The sequence below is a fragment of the Melozone crissalis genome, unplaced genomic scaffold, assembly GCF_028551555.1.
Source record: "Melozone crissalis strain CALT ecotype California unplaced genomic scaffold, PUWL_Pcris_2 ptg000039l_1, whole genome shotgun sequence".
Classification (NCBI taxonomy): Eukaryota; Metazoa; Chordata; class Aves; order Passeriformes; family Passerellidae; genus Melozone; species Melozone crissalis.
The window spans coordinates 7,226,334-7,243,695 of record NW_026535817.1 but is presented as its reverse complement, the minus strand read 5'-3'; the positions used below and the strand labels follow the sequence as shown (position 1 = coordinate 7,243,695).

The 17,362-nt window shown below is 41.6% G+C and overlaps 1 protein-coding gene across 1 annotated transcript in view; it reads left to right on the top strand.

Moving 5' to 3' along the window:
- Positions 1-17,362, top strand: part of SPATA5 (spermatogenesis associated 5) — a 161,566-nt gene that overhangs the window by 125,963 nt on the left and 18,241 nt on the right. Inside the window, 1 exon segment of the mRNA XM_054283792.1 lies at positions 2,446-2,610. Coding sequence (XP_054139767.1) covers positions 2,446-2,610 — 165 coding nt within the window.

The window sequence follows — 17,362 nt, the reverse complement described above, 5'->3', positions numbered from 1 at the left end:
CACTGACCAGAAAAAAGTGTGTTCACTGTGTTGGATCTGCAGTTGTGTTTTGTGCCTTGGAACTGAGAGCCAGGCACTGGAGAGCTTGCTTCCAGCTGATTGGCACTGAGCATTGTCCCTGTCCCACCTGCACCACAGCCCTGGTCATTCATCAGTGGGAAGTTAAGCTGGCTGTAGATGTTCTAATTATCTGGGTGTCCTGATGAAACCTGCCTTGGTTTGAAAGAGGCACCACCATACTCTTGTGAACATTTCTTGTTTCTTCTAAATAATAGAATTAGCTATGGGCATTTTCTTAAGAGCATGCAGAACACAATTGCAGTTTAATTCCACTCCCTCCAAGCCTAGTCTTGAAAAATGCAAATTTCTCTTTCAAGTGTGTTGGCAAAAAATGGCAACTTCCTGATGAACACACACAATTTAGACGCTGAATTGTACACTGGTCAGGACATTGTCAGTGAGCTGAGTTCTTGGGTGGGTTCATCAGGAGTGGAAAACAGCACAGTCTGCTGAGCAGGTATCAGTGGACAGCGTGTTTCTTGCTCTCTTCTGTAGGGATGCCGCATTGGCCACTGCAGACACAGGATGCTGGGCTGGTATTGACCTGTGGGCTTCCCAGCCGTGCTCTGTCCTTGCACAGCTCCATGCAGCACCACAGGACCCTGCGCTTGCTGCTGAGCATTTTCATGGTTTGTTTTAAAAATAACGAGGTGTCTCTTAACATTCAGGATACATTTTTCCACTCTGAAGCACCACAACAGTCTTTTTAAAGAAACTCTAGGAAGGGTGTTAACTTGATCAATGCTGTGCAGGAAGGAAAGCTCTTTCCTACTATTTTTTCAGCATGACTTTCACTGACATGATCAGGCTGGGAAAAGACTTATTGGCTGACAGCCCGGGACAGCCATGCAATATCTCTAGTCATCTGGAACTCAAACTAGTCTACCCAAGGGAGAGCCATAACATAAAAACAATTTAGGTTACACACTGAATCTTATAAACATTGTTCAGTTTCTAAAAAAATAGTTTAAATACTATTTATGTGCATTTGCTGTGCATGGGATTATTGTATTTTGCTTTTCTTTTTTTCCAAATGTTAAGAAAGGACGGAGGATTTTTACTTTTTTTACTGTAGATGGTTTTCAAAAACCTTGGAGATTTTTTTATAAACATAGGGAAATAAGCTTCCTCCCTTCCTATAAATTTAAGAGTTTGGCTTCTCCTCTATATTGGATATAATTGCTTTATATATAGATAAAGTTTACTTTTTGACCCTGTCCACAAAGATGTTTGAAGGGAGCTTCCAGAGGCCCCGTGGTCCCTCTCCTGCTCAGGACTTTCACCAGACCAGATCAGAGAGAGCTTGACTTCTTCTGCTGAGCCATAAAACCCCCAAAGGCAGAATTTCCACAGCCTCCCCAGTAACCTGCCCTGAGGCTGTGCTTCTCTTCTAGAAATATTTTCCTCCCATCCAGTCTGAAGCCTCCATGCTGCCTGTTGTGGGCATTGTCCTATCTTACATTTTCCGTCTCTGTTTGCTCTGCCACCCTCCCACCCTCAGTATAAACTGAGCGCCCAAGTGCATCACTAGCCTCTCTCTGTTGTTACCTTATTTTGCATAAAAAAACCTTATCAGAGTGATCTGCTTGTGTGTAAGCATGTGCAGCTCTAATAACGTGGGATAAAGCAACGTGGATCCACAATGTGAGATTCACTCCAATAAAACCCTTCTTTTCTCTCATTGTTGTCTTGTTGGAAGATCTGAACTTGGGATGTGTCCATTGCCACCTGTTCTTCTGCCAAGTCCTAACATTCCAGCACACCTTGCAACAAGTCTAGAAGTATTGTTTTAGGAAAATGACTGTGGTTCCTCTATGATTCCTTTTTTCCATAAACTGGTATTACAGCAACTTGTGGAGGTCGCTGGGAGTGAGAGAGAAGGACGAGAATCTTGTTTGATGATCAGAAGGCTGGATTTATTGATATATGATATATAATACATTATAACTATACTAAAAAGAATAAAGAGAAAAGTTGCAGAGGCTTGCTAAGCTAAGAATAGAATAGAATTTAAAAACAAGAGAGTTCTCTGTCCTGTGTTCTAGAGAGCTTGCTTTGTGATTGGCTCTCAACTGTACACACGGAACATGAACTAATCACAGGTGCATCCTATTGCATTCTACAGCAGCTGATAATCATTGTTTACATTCTCTCTCTGGGGCTCTAGCTCCCCAGAAGATAGACAAATCTGAAAGAAAAGATTTCTGTGAAAAAATGTCTGCGACAAACTGGTATTTCACAAGCTGAGTAGCCTTACTGTCTTTTCTTGTGCAGGTTCATGCTTTTGTTTAAACTGTTGGTTATTTGGTGGTGGCGTTGTTTTTGGGCTGTGGTTTTTTACTCCCTTGGCGTGCTGTAACTCTTGCTGTGACACTTTGATTGCAGGCCCTGCTGAGGCCGGGGCGAATAGACAGAATTATCTACGTGCCACTGCCAGACGCAGCCACTCGCAGGGAAATCTTCAGGCTCCATTTCCAGTCCATGCCAGTCGGCGACGACGTCTGCTTGGCCCAGCTCGTGGAGCACACGCAGAAATACTCAGGAGCTGAGGTAAAACTTCTGAAGTCGGTGCACAGAGGGTGCTTAAAGTTGAACTCAAGCGTCCCTGAAGCCTTCTCGGAGTGCTGGTGGGAATTATGGAAGGGAATATTTCAGATATTCCTGTGTTTCTGCAATCTGGGGCTTTTTTACTTCAAGGTCCCTATCAGAGGAATGGTGCCAGGGGAAGGGTCTCTTTCAGGGTGAGCCTTCATATAGTTGCAGGCAGCCTCATTAAGGATGTGCTGCCAGGACTGGAGGGAGGTGGAGGCAAGCTCTCCCAGACTTCCCAGACAGTTCCCCCACATCTCAAGGAATCTTTTGAGTGCAGGATTATGACTGAGAGCCTCAGGAGGAGAGAGGAGAGATGGAGGTAAGAAACAATGTAGGGGAATTGCAAATGAGTTGCTTTGAAGCTTGTATTTTCCTATTCTGTATAATCAAGACTTCACAGCAGCATTTATTGTTATAGCTCATTGCTATTATTTAGCTTCTGACAGTGAATGTCAGACAATTATTTCCTGTCCTGGGTAGAAGGAGAAACTTTTTCAGATGCTGCTGCCTGGCAGTTATAATAAGTATCAGTACATTAGTGGTCACCATTCTGCTCCCTGAATGTTATTCATGTCAGTGTCTCATGAAAGGATATTTCGTTCTTTCCTCATTTTAATTAATTGAGAGTAATTATATTAATTCAAAAATTCAAAGAATGCTAATAAGGTTGCCAAATTGAGCTCTTGAAAGGTATGAAATACCAGAATTTCCACCTTGCTGTAGCCAGCCCTGGTGTCTGCATTATCACACCATCTAATTACATAGCCACCTTCTGCTTTTTCCATAGCAGAGTGGAAAATGTGCTGTGCTTGCCTTGGCTCTCCATGTCTCTGTGTGCTGTTTACAAGGGCAGGGAAATAAGCTAAACTTTTGTCTTGGGTCATTGTGGAGAATTTGTGTGATTGCTTTGAGGCCCTTCTCAAAGGACTGGTGGTGCTCCCAGGCCAGGCTTCCCCTCATTTAGCTGTCACTTAGATGCTGGTGGGCTGGAAAATGCTGTGCTGCCTACTCATAACTTCTGGCTGGTGTGGGCACTGCTGTGTGTGCTGTGGGGTCATTCTGGGAAGCTGTGTCACTGCAGACACCAAAGCCAAACCCATGAGAGATTTCCTCCTCCACAGCACAGGGCAGACTGCACTCTGGGGATGAATGAATGATTGGAAGCTGTGTAGTGAGCAGAGCTGGTTTGTGCAGCACATCTCTCTGCCCAGAATGTGGGCTCTCACAATGAAAAAAAAAAGGCAACAATGAAAAGGATTTCATGCTTAAATGTTGGTCTGGAAGACTGTCACAGCTCTACTGCTTCCATGTTTTGGAAGTAACAGTGTCATGTTTATATTTGGGGGACAGTGACACAACTTGGGAAAATCTATCTGCCTCTGGCTGAGTTACAAGCCTCCAAAAACATAAATATAAACATCTCCTCTGTCGCATATGGCAACTGTTGCCTTACCAGGCAACAACTGCAGTGCTTGTATTTTAGAAATTCCAAGCATATGGGGATTTCCTTTGGATCTGGATCAGCTGAAAAGCTAGTGGTGAATTCCAGTTCCTGGTTGATAATGAGTCACAAATGTCTTGGTGCTGGCTTTGTGCAGAATCAGAAATAAGTTAATGGGTCGTTGAGTGCAGCTACAGACTGGTTTCAGGGGAAAAAAAAAAAACCCTGCCTGTTTCTAATATGGCATTTCTCACGAATTTTGTTCTTTTGCATCGTGCAAAGTATTATAATAACTGGGATGTAAAGAGTAAATACAGAAAAAGCCTCAGTCAGGGTTCCTTGGAAGAATATATTAAGTGTGGATAGTTGGCACACACAGTGGCCAGTTTCATTAAAGCCTTTTCTTCCCAGTGTCTCCAGCTTCCCAGCTTTACAAATAGTTTCCGCTGCTGAATGGCAAGTTCCCAGTGCACTGTTCTAGCCTTTGTTCAGAGGAAGAAATGGAAAATGCCTGGTTTTGTGACTGGAAGATGCTGCATGAATAGGGAGCTGCGTGTAAAGATGCGTTGAATCATCCTGACATGAGCTGAAACAGCCAGGAAAGTGGAGAGTTCAGTGTGCATCTGGCTTCCAACTTGGCCCCTTTTCAGATCAGATACTCGTGTGTTTCTGCCTGTCATCGCTTATGACCAGTTATCTCTGTTCACCTGCTGGATGTACGTTTCTCTTAATGACTACCTTTAAAGCTCCATCAAGATAGCAAAATGGGGTGATTACTTCCCACTGTTTCATGTGAGGGAAGGTGGAAGATAATTTATGAGGGTGAATTACAGTTTCCTTCTCTTGTGTGTCAGTGAAGTTTAATAAGAAAAAAGGCATTAGATGAGCAATGTCTGTACAGTTAACTTTTAGGTTGAAGAAATCCTCAGCTTTCTGGAAATAATTGAATTTGAGTGCAATCTTCATTTCCAGACCTTTCTGAAGTCGTGCTCAGCAGCAGTACTTGGGCTCCTCTTCAGGGATACTGCATTTTATTTTGGGCCAAATTGCAGGAGGTCCAACTTTTATAAAACTGATAATTTTTTAATGGTTTTACATAATTAGAATGTCTGTGCTCTGAGCTTGTTCACAGTTTGATCACAGCTTTTCCTAGAGCATTTTCACTGTTGTACTTCATGCTGAGAAGTTTTATCTGTTTCATTTCCCACTGAAGTAGGGATAATTAGAGATCTGACCACAGAAGTATTTAAAAGCAATGTTTTAAAGTACGAGCAGTGTGAGTTTTTTGGGTTTCATTTGCTTGTTTTTATGGTGCTGCCACAGCCAGCTGTCCTTAGGAAAGATGGGCTTTCCACAAACTTAGGTGCTCCATTTTTCAGTTTGGGGTTAGACAAGCAAGGGATAAAGAAGACAGTGCTTCCCCACTGGAGAAATATTTTGTTCCAGAAAGTAGGTGATAAAAAGGAAAATAAACCCAGCAGAGTGAGAGATGTTCTTTTATTGTCTGAGCTGCAGTCAGATTAAGTTTTTGTTGCAGTTTAAAAGGCAGAGAGGGAGGTTTTAGGCAGAAACTGAAATCAAGTGTTGAGTTGTTTTCAGTTTCAAGTTGGTTGGAAGTAATAAAAAATTAAATAATCTGGGTATGATGACAATATTCTTCAGATGAGTGTGCTTATAAAAGTAAGATAATGGGGACTGACTGCTTTTAAATTGGTGGAAAGCAGGTCATGGTGAAAGCCAAGGCTGGCATGGTTTCTATAGTATTATCAGTTTCCATGCTTACAGGACACAAGAGTAGAGCAGGAATCTTGGAACCTGTAAATCTTTCACTGGTTCTGAATCGAAGTGGAGCAGTTAATGTAAAAAATATCTTTCTCACTTTGCAATAACTCTCAATGGGAGCCCAGAAAATGAAAGGGAAGAAAAGCAAGCTGATGAAGATTTGCTCTGACTCAAATAAGAGCAGATGTGATGCCAAAAAGATTTGTGCAGCAGCAAACTAGCTGAAATCAACTCAAGTATTTGACTCTTAAAATATGTATTCCAAAACATTCTTGTTCTTGTTTACCAGATATTGACATATTTAAACTAGTAACTTTAATTAAAAACACCCCCAAACGACCAGACTTCTCCAAAGTCCTCTGTTTCATGCAGAGGAAGATAGAAGTTCAAAAGGAATGAGGATGTGTTCCACCATAGGTTCACAGGAAGGTAAACCTCTCTCTTTTAAGAGACTGGGGAGGATTTGTCTGTTTAGTAAAGAACATCTACAGTAAAGGAGAAGAGAGGGTTTAGATGTAGGGAAAAAAATGGACATTCAAAAGATATGGATGTGTTACCTTCTTTACATTTAGCTGTACATGAAGGAAAGATCTTTCAGACTTAAGGAAAAGGCTTTCTGCTTAACAGTATTAAAGGGCAGTGGATTCAATCCTGTATAGTACCTGAAGTATTATAGTGAAATGTGACTTTTCAAGGTGAGGAATGTCATCAAATTGAAATGTAGCAAGATTAAGGCCTCAGATGAACCTCTGATGTTTCTCTTGGACTGGTGCAGAGGATCTGTTAATTTATGTCACTCATTGAGAAGTGAACATTTTTGTGTGGGCGGATGAGGAAAAGTCTCAGCCTTTATCCAATATGGGTAGCATGGGATCACCTCCTTCCTCCACACATTTATCAGCGCTAAGGATGTGTTTGGCACAGGTGGCTGGAAGGTGAGGAAATACCTGGCATTGGGAATGTTTTCCAAGTGTTAGTGTTTGGGATAAACGAGATGAATCACCGGAAAGGAAGTCACTCACTACCCAGGACTTCCCATGGGATTTTGCCTGCTGCTGGTGTCACAGGAGGCTCCTACGTGTGGAATGTGCTCGGGCACACTGGGAGTGAGGGCACTGTGAGCACCTGGGGATGCCTGGGAATGGCACTGGCGTGGCAGTGCTCAAAGCAGGACTTGGGGGCATTACTCTGCCTCTCCCTGCTCTTTTCAGTCACTTCAGAAAGATCTGGTTCCTGTCACCCGTTTGTCAGAGGTGTTGCCCGGAGCGGGCGGATTTTCATCATGTTGTGTCTCAGCTGAGGCCTGATAAAGTGCTGTGTGCTCTGACCTAGTGAGGGTGTAGAGCATGGCTGGCAATCAGCACATTTATTCCAACCATAAGGTTTGGTGTAGAGGGGAGTATTGGCGCTGAAATTTATGCGTGGCGAGCTCATCTGGGAAAGAACATTTTCTCCTTCAGTGAGATAATGATTTGCTAATAGTTGAATCAAGCAGGGGAGATTGAATGCATCTGGCTGAAGGGACATTAGTGTTTCTGAAAAGGTCAGACACATTAACAGCTCAGGAGGACACAGTCGAAACTGCTTCCTAAGGAACTCAAAGAACAGTGATCCTCAGAGGAACTTGGGCAAAAAAGCCAGGAGGAATTTGAATGAGCACCAGCCAGTGCTGAGGTATGAAATTTTGCTTGCTTCTCAAACCTGACTTCTTTTATTCCCCATAAAGCCCAAAAAGCTGATATTTTGATTCTTTAAATGCCAAAACAGTTCGGATGCAGGAACTTTACAGCTGATTTCAACATGTTTTTCTTCATTAACTACTTTAAAAGTATTGTCACCCAGGTAAGTGAGCACTCTTGTGTTTGCTTTTGCAGGGTTGTTTTGTGTTGTGTCCAGTGTCTGGAGAATGACCATGAGTAGGAGCATCACCTGTGTCAGGAGCAAGCTCCCTTCCCTTGAGCTTGCACAAACCAGCTGTACTTTCACTAAACCAGCTGAGGCCAGGGGAGATGCCTGGCTTTGCCAGCAGCACCAACTGTGCTGTTTGCCTCCTCTCCCTGTGTTCTCCTTCCCATTTTCCCACAACCTCACCCATGGCAGAGTAAGCAGGAGCTCCCAGTTGCTCGGGGTGGCAGAGGGGTGCATGCTGCCAGCACAGCAGGGCACTGCTGAGCTGCCACTGTCACACAGGCTTATAAAAGAGGGACCTAGGCCCAGCCTCTGTCAGCCAGCTTTACTTGCCCTCTGCTCTTGCCTCTGGCTTTGCTGCTTTATTGTCCTGGGCTTGGCTGCAATTCCCAGCAATGGAAAAACATGTTGCTCTTTAAAAGCAGATGGGAATTCATTCTTGAAGGAAAATATGTGTCTCTTTAGCCTACTGCTATTGTTTTCTTTGAGTTTTATTTTTTGCCTGTGAGTTATTTCTAGCAACTTTTAATTTAATTTTTTTTAATCAGACAGTGGGGATTATTCTTCACTGTCTTAAAGCACATGCTCTTAGTATAGCAGTGATCACAAGTGGGGGTATGGAAAGTTCAGAGTGCAAATTGCATTTGCAGTAATCAGGAAGGAATTGAAAGTGTTGGCTTATTTCTGCCTTTTGAAGCACTTTTCATTGGTGTAATACAAATGCTTATATCAGCTCAGAGTTGACAAATAGGCTTTTATGTTAAAAAAAAAAAGGAAAATAAAAGAGAAAAAGTGTGTTTTTCCTCACACTGACCTGTTTTTCTGATTTAAACCTGTAGTGCTGGCACTTGATCTCATAAGTTATGATGTGTCACGGGGTATGTGGTTAGGAGTGAACTTGCTGCTTGGAGTTTGTCTCAACTCTAGTCCTAAAGTATAAGACAAGGTGTACAAATTGGAGAAAGTCACCAAAAAGTTATTGCAGTTCAGAGAAAACTTATTCCTGGTCCTCTACTCTTATATGACAACTTCAGGGCCACATCCACTCAACATACACAAGTTGCTGTAAATACTGAGTGTTTAGTATAGTAGTAAAAGGTATGTCTGAGGTTTTCTTGTTTCATTGATTTGTATCCACTTTTTTCTTAAAGTGGGGTGGGTGGGGAAAGTAAATATTCTTACATATTCATTGCTATTTCTCATGGCCTTAAGATTAGCAAGTGTCTGACTTGCTTAAGTGCCTGTTATGATTAATTTTAGTAGTATTCAATGTCTGACTGTCCATCCTCGTTGTTCAATTTCTCTTCCTTTACATGTATATTCATTTTCCCCCTGGATATGCTGCATTAAGAGGAGGGCCAAGTTGATTGGAGGGATGGAGCACCTTTCCTGTGAGGAAAAGCTGAGGGAATCAGGATTGTTCTGCCTGGAGAAGAGAAAGCTTTGGGGTTACTTAATTGTGGCCTTCCAGTACTTGGAGGGACCATGCAAGAAGGGAGGAGTGTTTGCAGGGCTTGTAGTGACAGGACAAGGGGGAATGGCTTCAAACTGAATGAAAACAAGTTTGGGTTAGATTATTATGAAGAAATTGTTCCCTCTGAGGATGGTGAGGCCCTGGCACAGCTTTGCCCAGGGAAGCTGTGGCTGCCCCATCCCTGGTGGAGCTCTGAGCAATCTGGGATAGTGGAAGGTTGCTCCGATAGTGTCCATGGCAGGGGGTTGGAAAGAGGTGATCTTTAAGATCTCTTCCAGCCCAGGCTGTTACATGATTCTGTGATTTCAAGGAGGTAGCACATTTCAAGGCATGATGTCCAGCATCTGCTTGGCCAGGAGAGCTGCAGGAAGTTCCCCACTTCTGCAGTGAAATTACTTTCCATCCTTAATAGAATCAGCCCTCCAAAACCACAGGTTGTACTTGGTCAGTGACATCTGAAATGGTTCTGATTGTGATCTTAATTAGCACTAGGGATATTTAGATGTAGTACCTGAAGGCTAATTCAGGATGTTTATACCAGATGAAAGCATCCAGAGGAACACCTTGTGCTGACCTACTTGTGTTTCTGGGACTGTGCCAGTTCAATTGCTGTCATGGTAGAAGAAATGTTAATGAATGGCAGAGGAATAATAGGGCCCAGGTGTAAAAGGCTGTTAATCTACCTGGCTATTGTTGCTGTGAATGAAGAACATGTTATTTTAATGGCAACACTGACTGTTTACACTTCACTGAACTGCAAAGATTGGCGAGCTGGGGCTGTGTGTGTGAATTAAAATGTTTGACCATATATTGGTATCTTTGTGTGCGGGGAAAATAGGATGTTTGCTTTTGGCAGTCATCTGCAAAAAGTAATTGTTTCTGTTGCAAAAATTTGGAACCTAATAATGAATAATAATAACTAATAAAATCAAATCACAATAGGCTGTGAATTTCTTGAACAATAAATGTACCTAATCTCAAGCTTAAATGCTCTCACTAGTCAAACTACCATTGTGTAGTACGTGCACCAACTATTCAGTTTCCATTGCTTTCTCCCATGATAGCAATGATATTTCACTTGTGTAAAGTGAATTTTGAGTTTGTTTTCTGAGGGGTGATCATTATTGATAAAACATTTGGAGTGGGAGAGTTTTTTGGTTTCTTCTGTAAGTTTTTGACTTAGGTGATTTGCTTTGATACTTCCTGTCCCTAACAATGTGTGTAAGGCATAGGCATTAGTTATTTGAGTTCAAAAATGCACTCTTCTATATTCCTTTCAAAGAGGTTTTGATTATGTGTAATTTTTTTTTTCTAAGTGAGATTTTTTGGGGGTAGAATAGTTGAAATGTCTGCTTTTGTTCCACTTGCTTTTTTTATCCACAAACTCTAGCAATGGCATTGTTGGAGCTAGTGGCTTTTTGGTGAGATTAAGCTTCTCAGTGTTAATTCTGAAACCATTTGAGAAGTTGTTGGTAATTGTCACTGATGCTGAATGTGGGAACAGGGAATCTTGCAGCCAAACCTCCATTGTCAAACGGGGCAGTTTTCATTCTTGCCATGTAACTTCTGTTTTCCAGAGCCCTGCTGGAAGCTGATGGGCACAAGCACTGCTGTAGCTCAGATTTTTGCATAGCAGAAGTTGCAAGTTGTTATTTCCAAGTTATCTTTTATGGTTACCCTTACATACATATGGAAAAGCTTTGGATTGCCTTTGGCAAAAGGTTTAAAAGGTTATTGGCAGATGGAAGCAGCACAATAACAACTCTGCAGCAAATTATTAGCTATGTTAGAAGCAATTCCATGGTCTGTTTTACTTTTTAATTAAACTTTTTTCAGACTATCACCTAGTTCTCAGCTTAGGCTTTTTGTTTCCTGTCTTTGAGTAATGAAAATGTCAAGGATAGCTGGGTAGGAAAAAAGCCTTTCAGGTCCAGTCTTGTGTAATTTGTCCATGGCATTGCATGTATAGAAGGGAGCCATCGGATCTGGCCTGACCACTTGCAGTGGGAGAAAACAGAGCAAACCCCAAGATGACTGCAAGTGCTAATTGGTCTTGACATCCCCATTGTTAGGAAAGGAGAACCAAGAGTGTTTTGTCCAGTTTAAAAGAGCTGCTTTGGGTTTTGTTTGATGGTTTATTTTCTTATTTTGGGAAGTTGGGGATGGGAGTTATTTTCTCAAAGTAATTGGCGTCTTACAGACGTAGCGTTTGTTACTTCATTTCCTAGCAAACAAAGTGAATTTGTGATAAAACCAGAAAACGACTATTACATTAACACTGCACAGTGACACACACTGTTGGAGGGAAAGGAAGGGGAGAGCAGCAATTTGTCCTCTGTTTTGTCCTCTTGCCCGCTTTTCACTGGGATAAACCAACTTTGCCTTTTTCAGAACTGCTCCCAGTGAGCTCTCATTCAATGATAAACCAATGAAGAGGGGGTAAAAAAAATTTTACCCAGCTCATAGCTCAGACTCTGTGTGTTTGTATTTGTGAGTCTGTATAAGGAGAACTTTTTCTGCTCAGTCTCTTCAGCAGCTGGGTTTTGTTGTTCAGCTGGGGATGAGGGACCAAAGAGCAGGAGGCAGCAGGATGGGTTATTGGGGATTTTTCCCATGACAGGCAAGGACAGGGGCTTGAGTGTTCATCATTGCCACAGGGAAGCAGAAAACACCCACCCCAAACCCAAAAGCCACGTGCCACTTGTATTTCTGGTTACCTGTGCCAAGTGCTGGTCGTGGCTGTGTACCTGAGGAGAGGGGCTTTGGGGAGTCCTCTTGCCAGGGAGAGCTGAAGGGCTCATCACAGGCTCCTCATTTCATGGGATCTTGCCATTTCTGTGGTCATTTCTGGGTATTTCTGTGTTATATGAACCATGGGAACCAAACTGCGCTCCTTTGTTAGCGTAACAGAATTTGCAAGGCAAGAAAATGAGCGCAGTAGTTTTCTGTAAAAAAGGGAGAGCAAAACTTTTCTTGATTTTGACTTTTCTAGTTTAAGGCCTGAGGACTTCCAAAGAAGTGTTGCTGGCAGTCTTGTTTTAATATTCAAATAGCAAGAGCTCATCATAATGAGATGTCAGCTCTCAGAAGTGGACTATGGAATATAGTTGAAATGTTAAACACTGAAAACTTGCTCTTCATTTCTAACATTTGTCACTACTAAATTTATAAAAGTATTTGTGAAGTAAGCTGACAAACCTGGGGTTTTGGGGGATTTTAGGAGATTTTTATGCATATAGTTATCTGTATAAAGACCTTTCTCTTCTTGTTTATGATTTTCTTCACAAGAAAATGTTCATAAATATCATGAACTTACCCTTATAAAACAGATTCTGTTTTTTCCTCTTCTTTGTTATGTACTATCTTTGCACTCCTGAGCTAAAAAAAAAATTGGTTTATTTATTAAAATAATCTATAGTTTGTCATCATTAAACCATGTTTATTAGTAACAATATTTATAGAGGAGCAGGAAAAAGGAAAAAAGAAGTTTGAAATTAATTTGTCTTCTGTCAGTGCTTGGAAGTTGGAATAAGAAAGGGAACTGGAGCACTGAGACAGTATCTTACCCTAGGCTAGTTGTTTACCATTAAAGAGAGAGCTTGCATGCGGGAGGGAGTGTTATGTTTTGGACTTACTTCCTTGTAACTCATAAATCTTGGCTGTATAAACGTTCAGTCATTAATTAAGGCTTTCAAATTAATCTGTTTCCTGACTGGACTTGGCTGGTTTTGCATAGAGCCGTGCTGTTGCCCAATCTCCCAGTTTCGGAGTGCTCTCAAACGTGTGCTATGGGAGGATGGTGTTTATTGTGGAGAGTTAATGAACAGCACCAAAGGAGGGAGGGGGAGCCCTGGGTTACCAACATGTGCAGGAAATAGGGTGCTGTTATCAAAATGGGATTGTGCACTTTTAATTGCTTCCCTTACTTCAAACAATGGCAAAAGTGGCTATTTTATATTGATAAATGTCAGGCCTAGGCAGAAGTATTTTTCATTCCTTTCATTATTCTTACATAGTGTTCTGGTTTTGCAGTTCAGCCAGTTTACTCAGGGTGATGTATAAATACAGCCAAAACATCTCTCTCATGTGATGGAAAAAGATTTCAACTGGTGTTAGAGACTTCTTAAAAATTATTGGTAGTATTATCACTCAGGTGCTGCTCATCTATGATTTGTGTCCTACTTGTTTTAGCCTTTCTTTACAAATGTGTGTGTATATCTCTGTGTGTGTGTGTCTCCTTTCTTACTTATGCAGGCAGGGAGGAGCTTGTATCATACATCATCATACATTTAATATTTCTCAAATAGTAAGTATTTTCAGAAATTCATCCTGGAGATGTGCCACTTTTTGTAGGCATTTCAAACAAAAGTATTTTCATTACCTGGGTACTAGATATTAATTAAAGCAGTCAGCTTCCTTCAGTTCTGCATGTGCAAAGGATTTCATAAATAACTTGTAAGGTTTAGAATAGCCATATAGAAGAAGAGGGTGGTGAGGCCCTGGCACAGGATGCCCAGAGAAGTTGTGGATGCCCCGTCCCTGGAAGTGTTCAAGGCAAGAATGGATTGGGCTCTGAGCAACCTGGTCTGGTAAAAAGCATCCCTGCCCATGACAGGGGCATTAGGACAAGACAATCTTTAAGATCTCTTCCAACTCAAACCATTCCAGACATTTTTTATTTTTTTTTTTTTAGTATAAATGATTTTTCCATGACCAGGAAAACCCCTTGCCTTTTAATGGTGTCAAAGTGAAGGTGTGTTTTCAGTGTCACTTAGTCCCAAACTAAGCCATTCCAAATATTTCCAGGTCTTTTCAGTGTTGCTTTTTACAGATTGCTGATGGGAGGCATGTGTGAGGAGCACTGGCCAGAGGAATCCCTCTGCTTTTAATCAGCACTTTGAAAAACTCAGTGTATCTTCAATGCTAATGTCAGCACATGAAAGAACAGCCTCACCTTTAAGAACAACTCTGCCAATCTTATGTGTTTTTGGAGCAGGAAAAGAGATTTTTGTCAAATTTTTTTCAATAGCAGCTTCATCTCTAGAAGTTTGCCACAGACACACAGCATCAAAGATGTGCAGGCAGTGAGTGACGCACTGAATTGGGCAGGTGTGGAAATCCAGGTGGGCTTCTGGTGCTGGGTGAAAGTACCATGTGGAGCATGATAGCAACACTTGCTAAATATAAAACATAGCATTGAGAAACCGTGGTAATAAATCTCTTATTCCAGTATACATTTCATTGGAGACAGTCCTGGGCTTGCTGGGAGATAGGATGGATTGTTGGATTGTCTTGTTGGTTTCTTCTTTCTTATGGATTTGATAAATCAATTGACACATAGCATTTGGTAATAAGTAAACTGTATTTCAAAGTCTGAAATGATGCCTGGGTGACATTTATAATTTGAAACCTCTTGTTACATATGACTTGACATTCAGTGTTGTGTTCAGTGGTGTCTGTGTGCAACCTGAGGGGCAGAACAAATGACAATTCATCTTATTGCTTGCCATATACAGGGTAGGACTGGTTTTGCCCTGTGCAGATTCAAAATGAGGAGCTCTACTCAAAATACCTGTAGGCCTTTATTACAAATGGTGTGTTTTGTGGCTACCCATTTATTCTGGGACCTGTTTCCTGAGGGCTGTTCCCTGGAGCTTGTATCCAGCCCCTTGGGAATGGCTGCTGCTGGTTTCGGTGCCATTCCAAACCTCTACTGTACAGCAGAAGTCATTCTGCCTATTAAAAAAGGGCTTATAGCTAAATAAATAATGTAAATAAAGGGATCAGTTAATGTGGTGGTGGGAGCCATGACCAGTGACCACTCCCTGCAGCCCAGGAGCTGCTCTGCTCATCTGACATCCCCAGAGCTCTCCAGGCTTTCCCAGCAGAGCCAGTGCAGAGACCCGTGCAGGATTCCCTTGTGGTCATTGCTCCTGCTGTGGTTTCCCAAGGTGAACAAAACAATGATCCTGGTGTTAAAATGATAAACCAAGTCCAGTCCTAGCCCAGTCAGGATCTGCACAGAACAGGTTGTTCCCTGTGAGCTGGAACAACGCTGATAACATTTAGCAGAAATAGCAAATGCACATTAATATTTGCATTGTGATAACAGGAAGAGTCTATTTTGAGGTTTATAGTTGGTACTAATAATTCATCCTTGGCTTTGAGATCATTCTTGAAAGAAAGCGTCTGTTTCCTACAGGAACAGTCTTTCTTGTATGTCTCTCATTTTTCAAACAGAGAGCTTTTAGTCACTTTATTTTTACCAATTGAAATCCAGCAGTTTTATTGTACTAATATTTAGCCTGCCAGGACTTTTTAGCACCAGATTTTTTTCCTTTGAAAATAGTGAGGGGGCTTTTTGCTGTTTGTTTCTTCTTAATTCATATGCAATATTTAAGGAAAGCTTAATTAATCCCAGCATGCAGGGAGAGGGGAAGGAAACAGTGCTCAGCAATTGAGCATATATTTAGCTACATTTATACAGAAGTGATTGTATTACCTAAAAATCCCTTTTTCTTTATTTTTGGATGAGTTTGGGGGCTAGGAAGGGAAAGCAGGCACGGGCTCGGTAAAGGAGGTGGAGGGGGAAAAAATGCTTCCAGGCATCCAGAAAAGAGAAATATAATGAGCTGTCTCTGTGTAGAGCTGAAGCAGGTCCTGCTCTTGAAAGTCCTTGAGTCAGAGGTTAGACTTCAATTTTAGGAGGTTTGCAATGGCTGGAAAAGCTGTGGAAGTAGAATTCTGTTCTCAAGGTGTGAACATAGGAGCAGGCTGATCCTGGATAGGAAGGCCAGTTCTTGTTACTGTTTTTTATTAAAATATTTTGTTACTTCTGCTGCAAATTAACATCGGTTTGAACATTTTCTCTCTTAAGTATTGTTAAGTCTTCACCATTAAAAAAACATTTCCTCAATAATAATAGGTTCCATATGTAGATGTACTGTGTATGTAAAGTGATACATATTAATATAGCAATTGCCCATGAAAATGCGTTTTTTTGCTTTTCCACCATGTAATGACCCTTCCTGCTCCTGCCCCCAAACAAGCAGAACAACAAGAGGGCCCTTTGAACGGAAATGTGCAGTTTTAAAGCATTTTCCAGATCCGATGTTTTCCGAGCTGGAGCGGAGCTGGCGGAGGAGGCCGGCAGAGATGGATCTCGGGCTGTTCCAGGAACAGCCTGACTGCAGAGCAGGGTCAGGCCCGGGGCTGGCTGTGCCTGACAGAGAGTGCTCCCAGGTGCTTCAGCAGGGCCCTCCTGCAGGACCCTTCTCTGACAGCAGAGGCTCACTCAGATGCTTCAGCTGAGCCCTTGCTCAGTGCCTTGCTGAATGCCAGCACTGTACCGTGCTCTGCACTTCATCTCAAAAACCTGTGGGTAAAGCCTTCCTTAAAAAGCAGGGAAACCCCCTTTTCATTTTTAGAGAGCTACAACAGTATCCCAACATCTGCCTGTAGAAACAACACCCAACCTCCATTTCGTAAAATCATAGAGCTTTAAAAAGCCAAGTTACCTTGTGAAATCTCTATTTTTTTTAATCTTTATGCATTTAACAAAAGGAATATTTCCATGTGTTCTAGTTAAGTGTTGGAACATGATGCAGTAAGTCAGTTTGTCTGAGGAGATGTTCTCCAAGTATCCTGCAGCAGATGAGCTTGCCAGCTTCCGCAGGGAGAGGAGGTGGGGGAGAGCTACAAGCATTCTTCACTCCTGCCAGCTGTGAGTTAAAACACTATCAGAACCATTTCCCAAAGCAACAGGGACGCAGCAAATTTTTCTTCAACCCACAGGTTGATTGGAAATGAAAAAAAAAATTCAAATCCTGAATAAGATTAAGTGGTAATCCTGAATAAGATTAAATGGTCTCATTACTTACATGGGAAAAATGTAGATATTAATTTTACTTTTATAAATTTTGCTTTGCTTTATTTTCCTTCTGAAAATAAAATAAATTTATTTTCAGAAGGAAAATATTCCTTCTGATAAAAAATTATTCAGAAACACTAAATTCAATTATTTCTTTAGTTCTGTATCAGTGACTTAACTTTTTACATTAGAAACAGAATTCAGAATGTTTCACCTTGGAAAGATTTTAAAAATT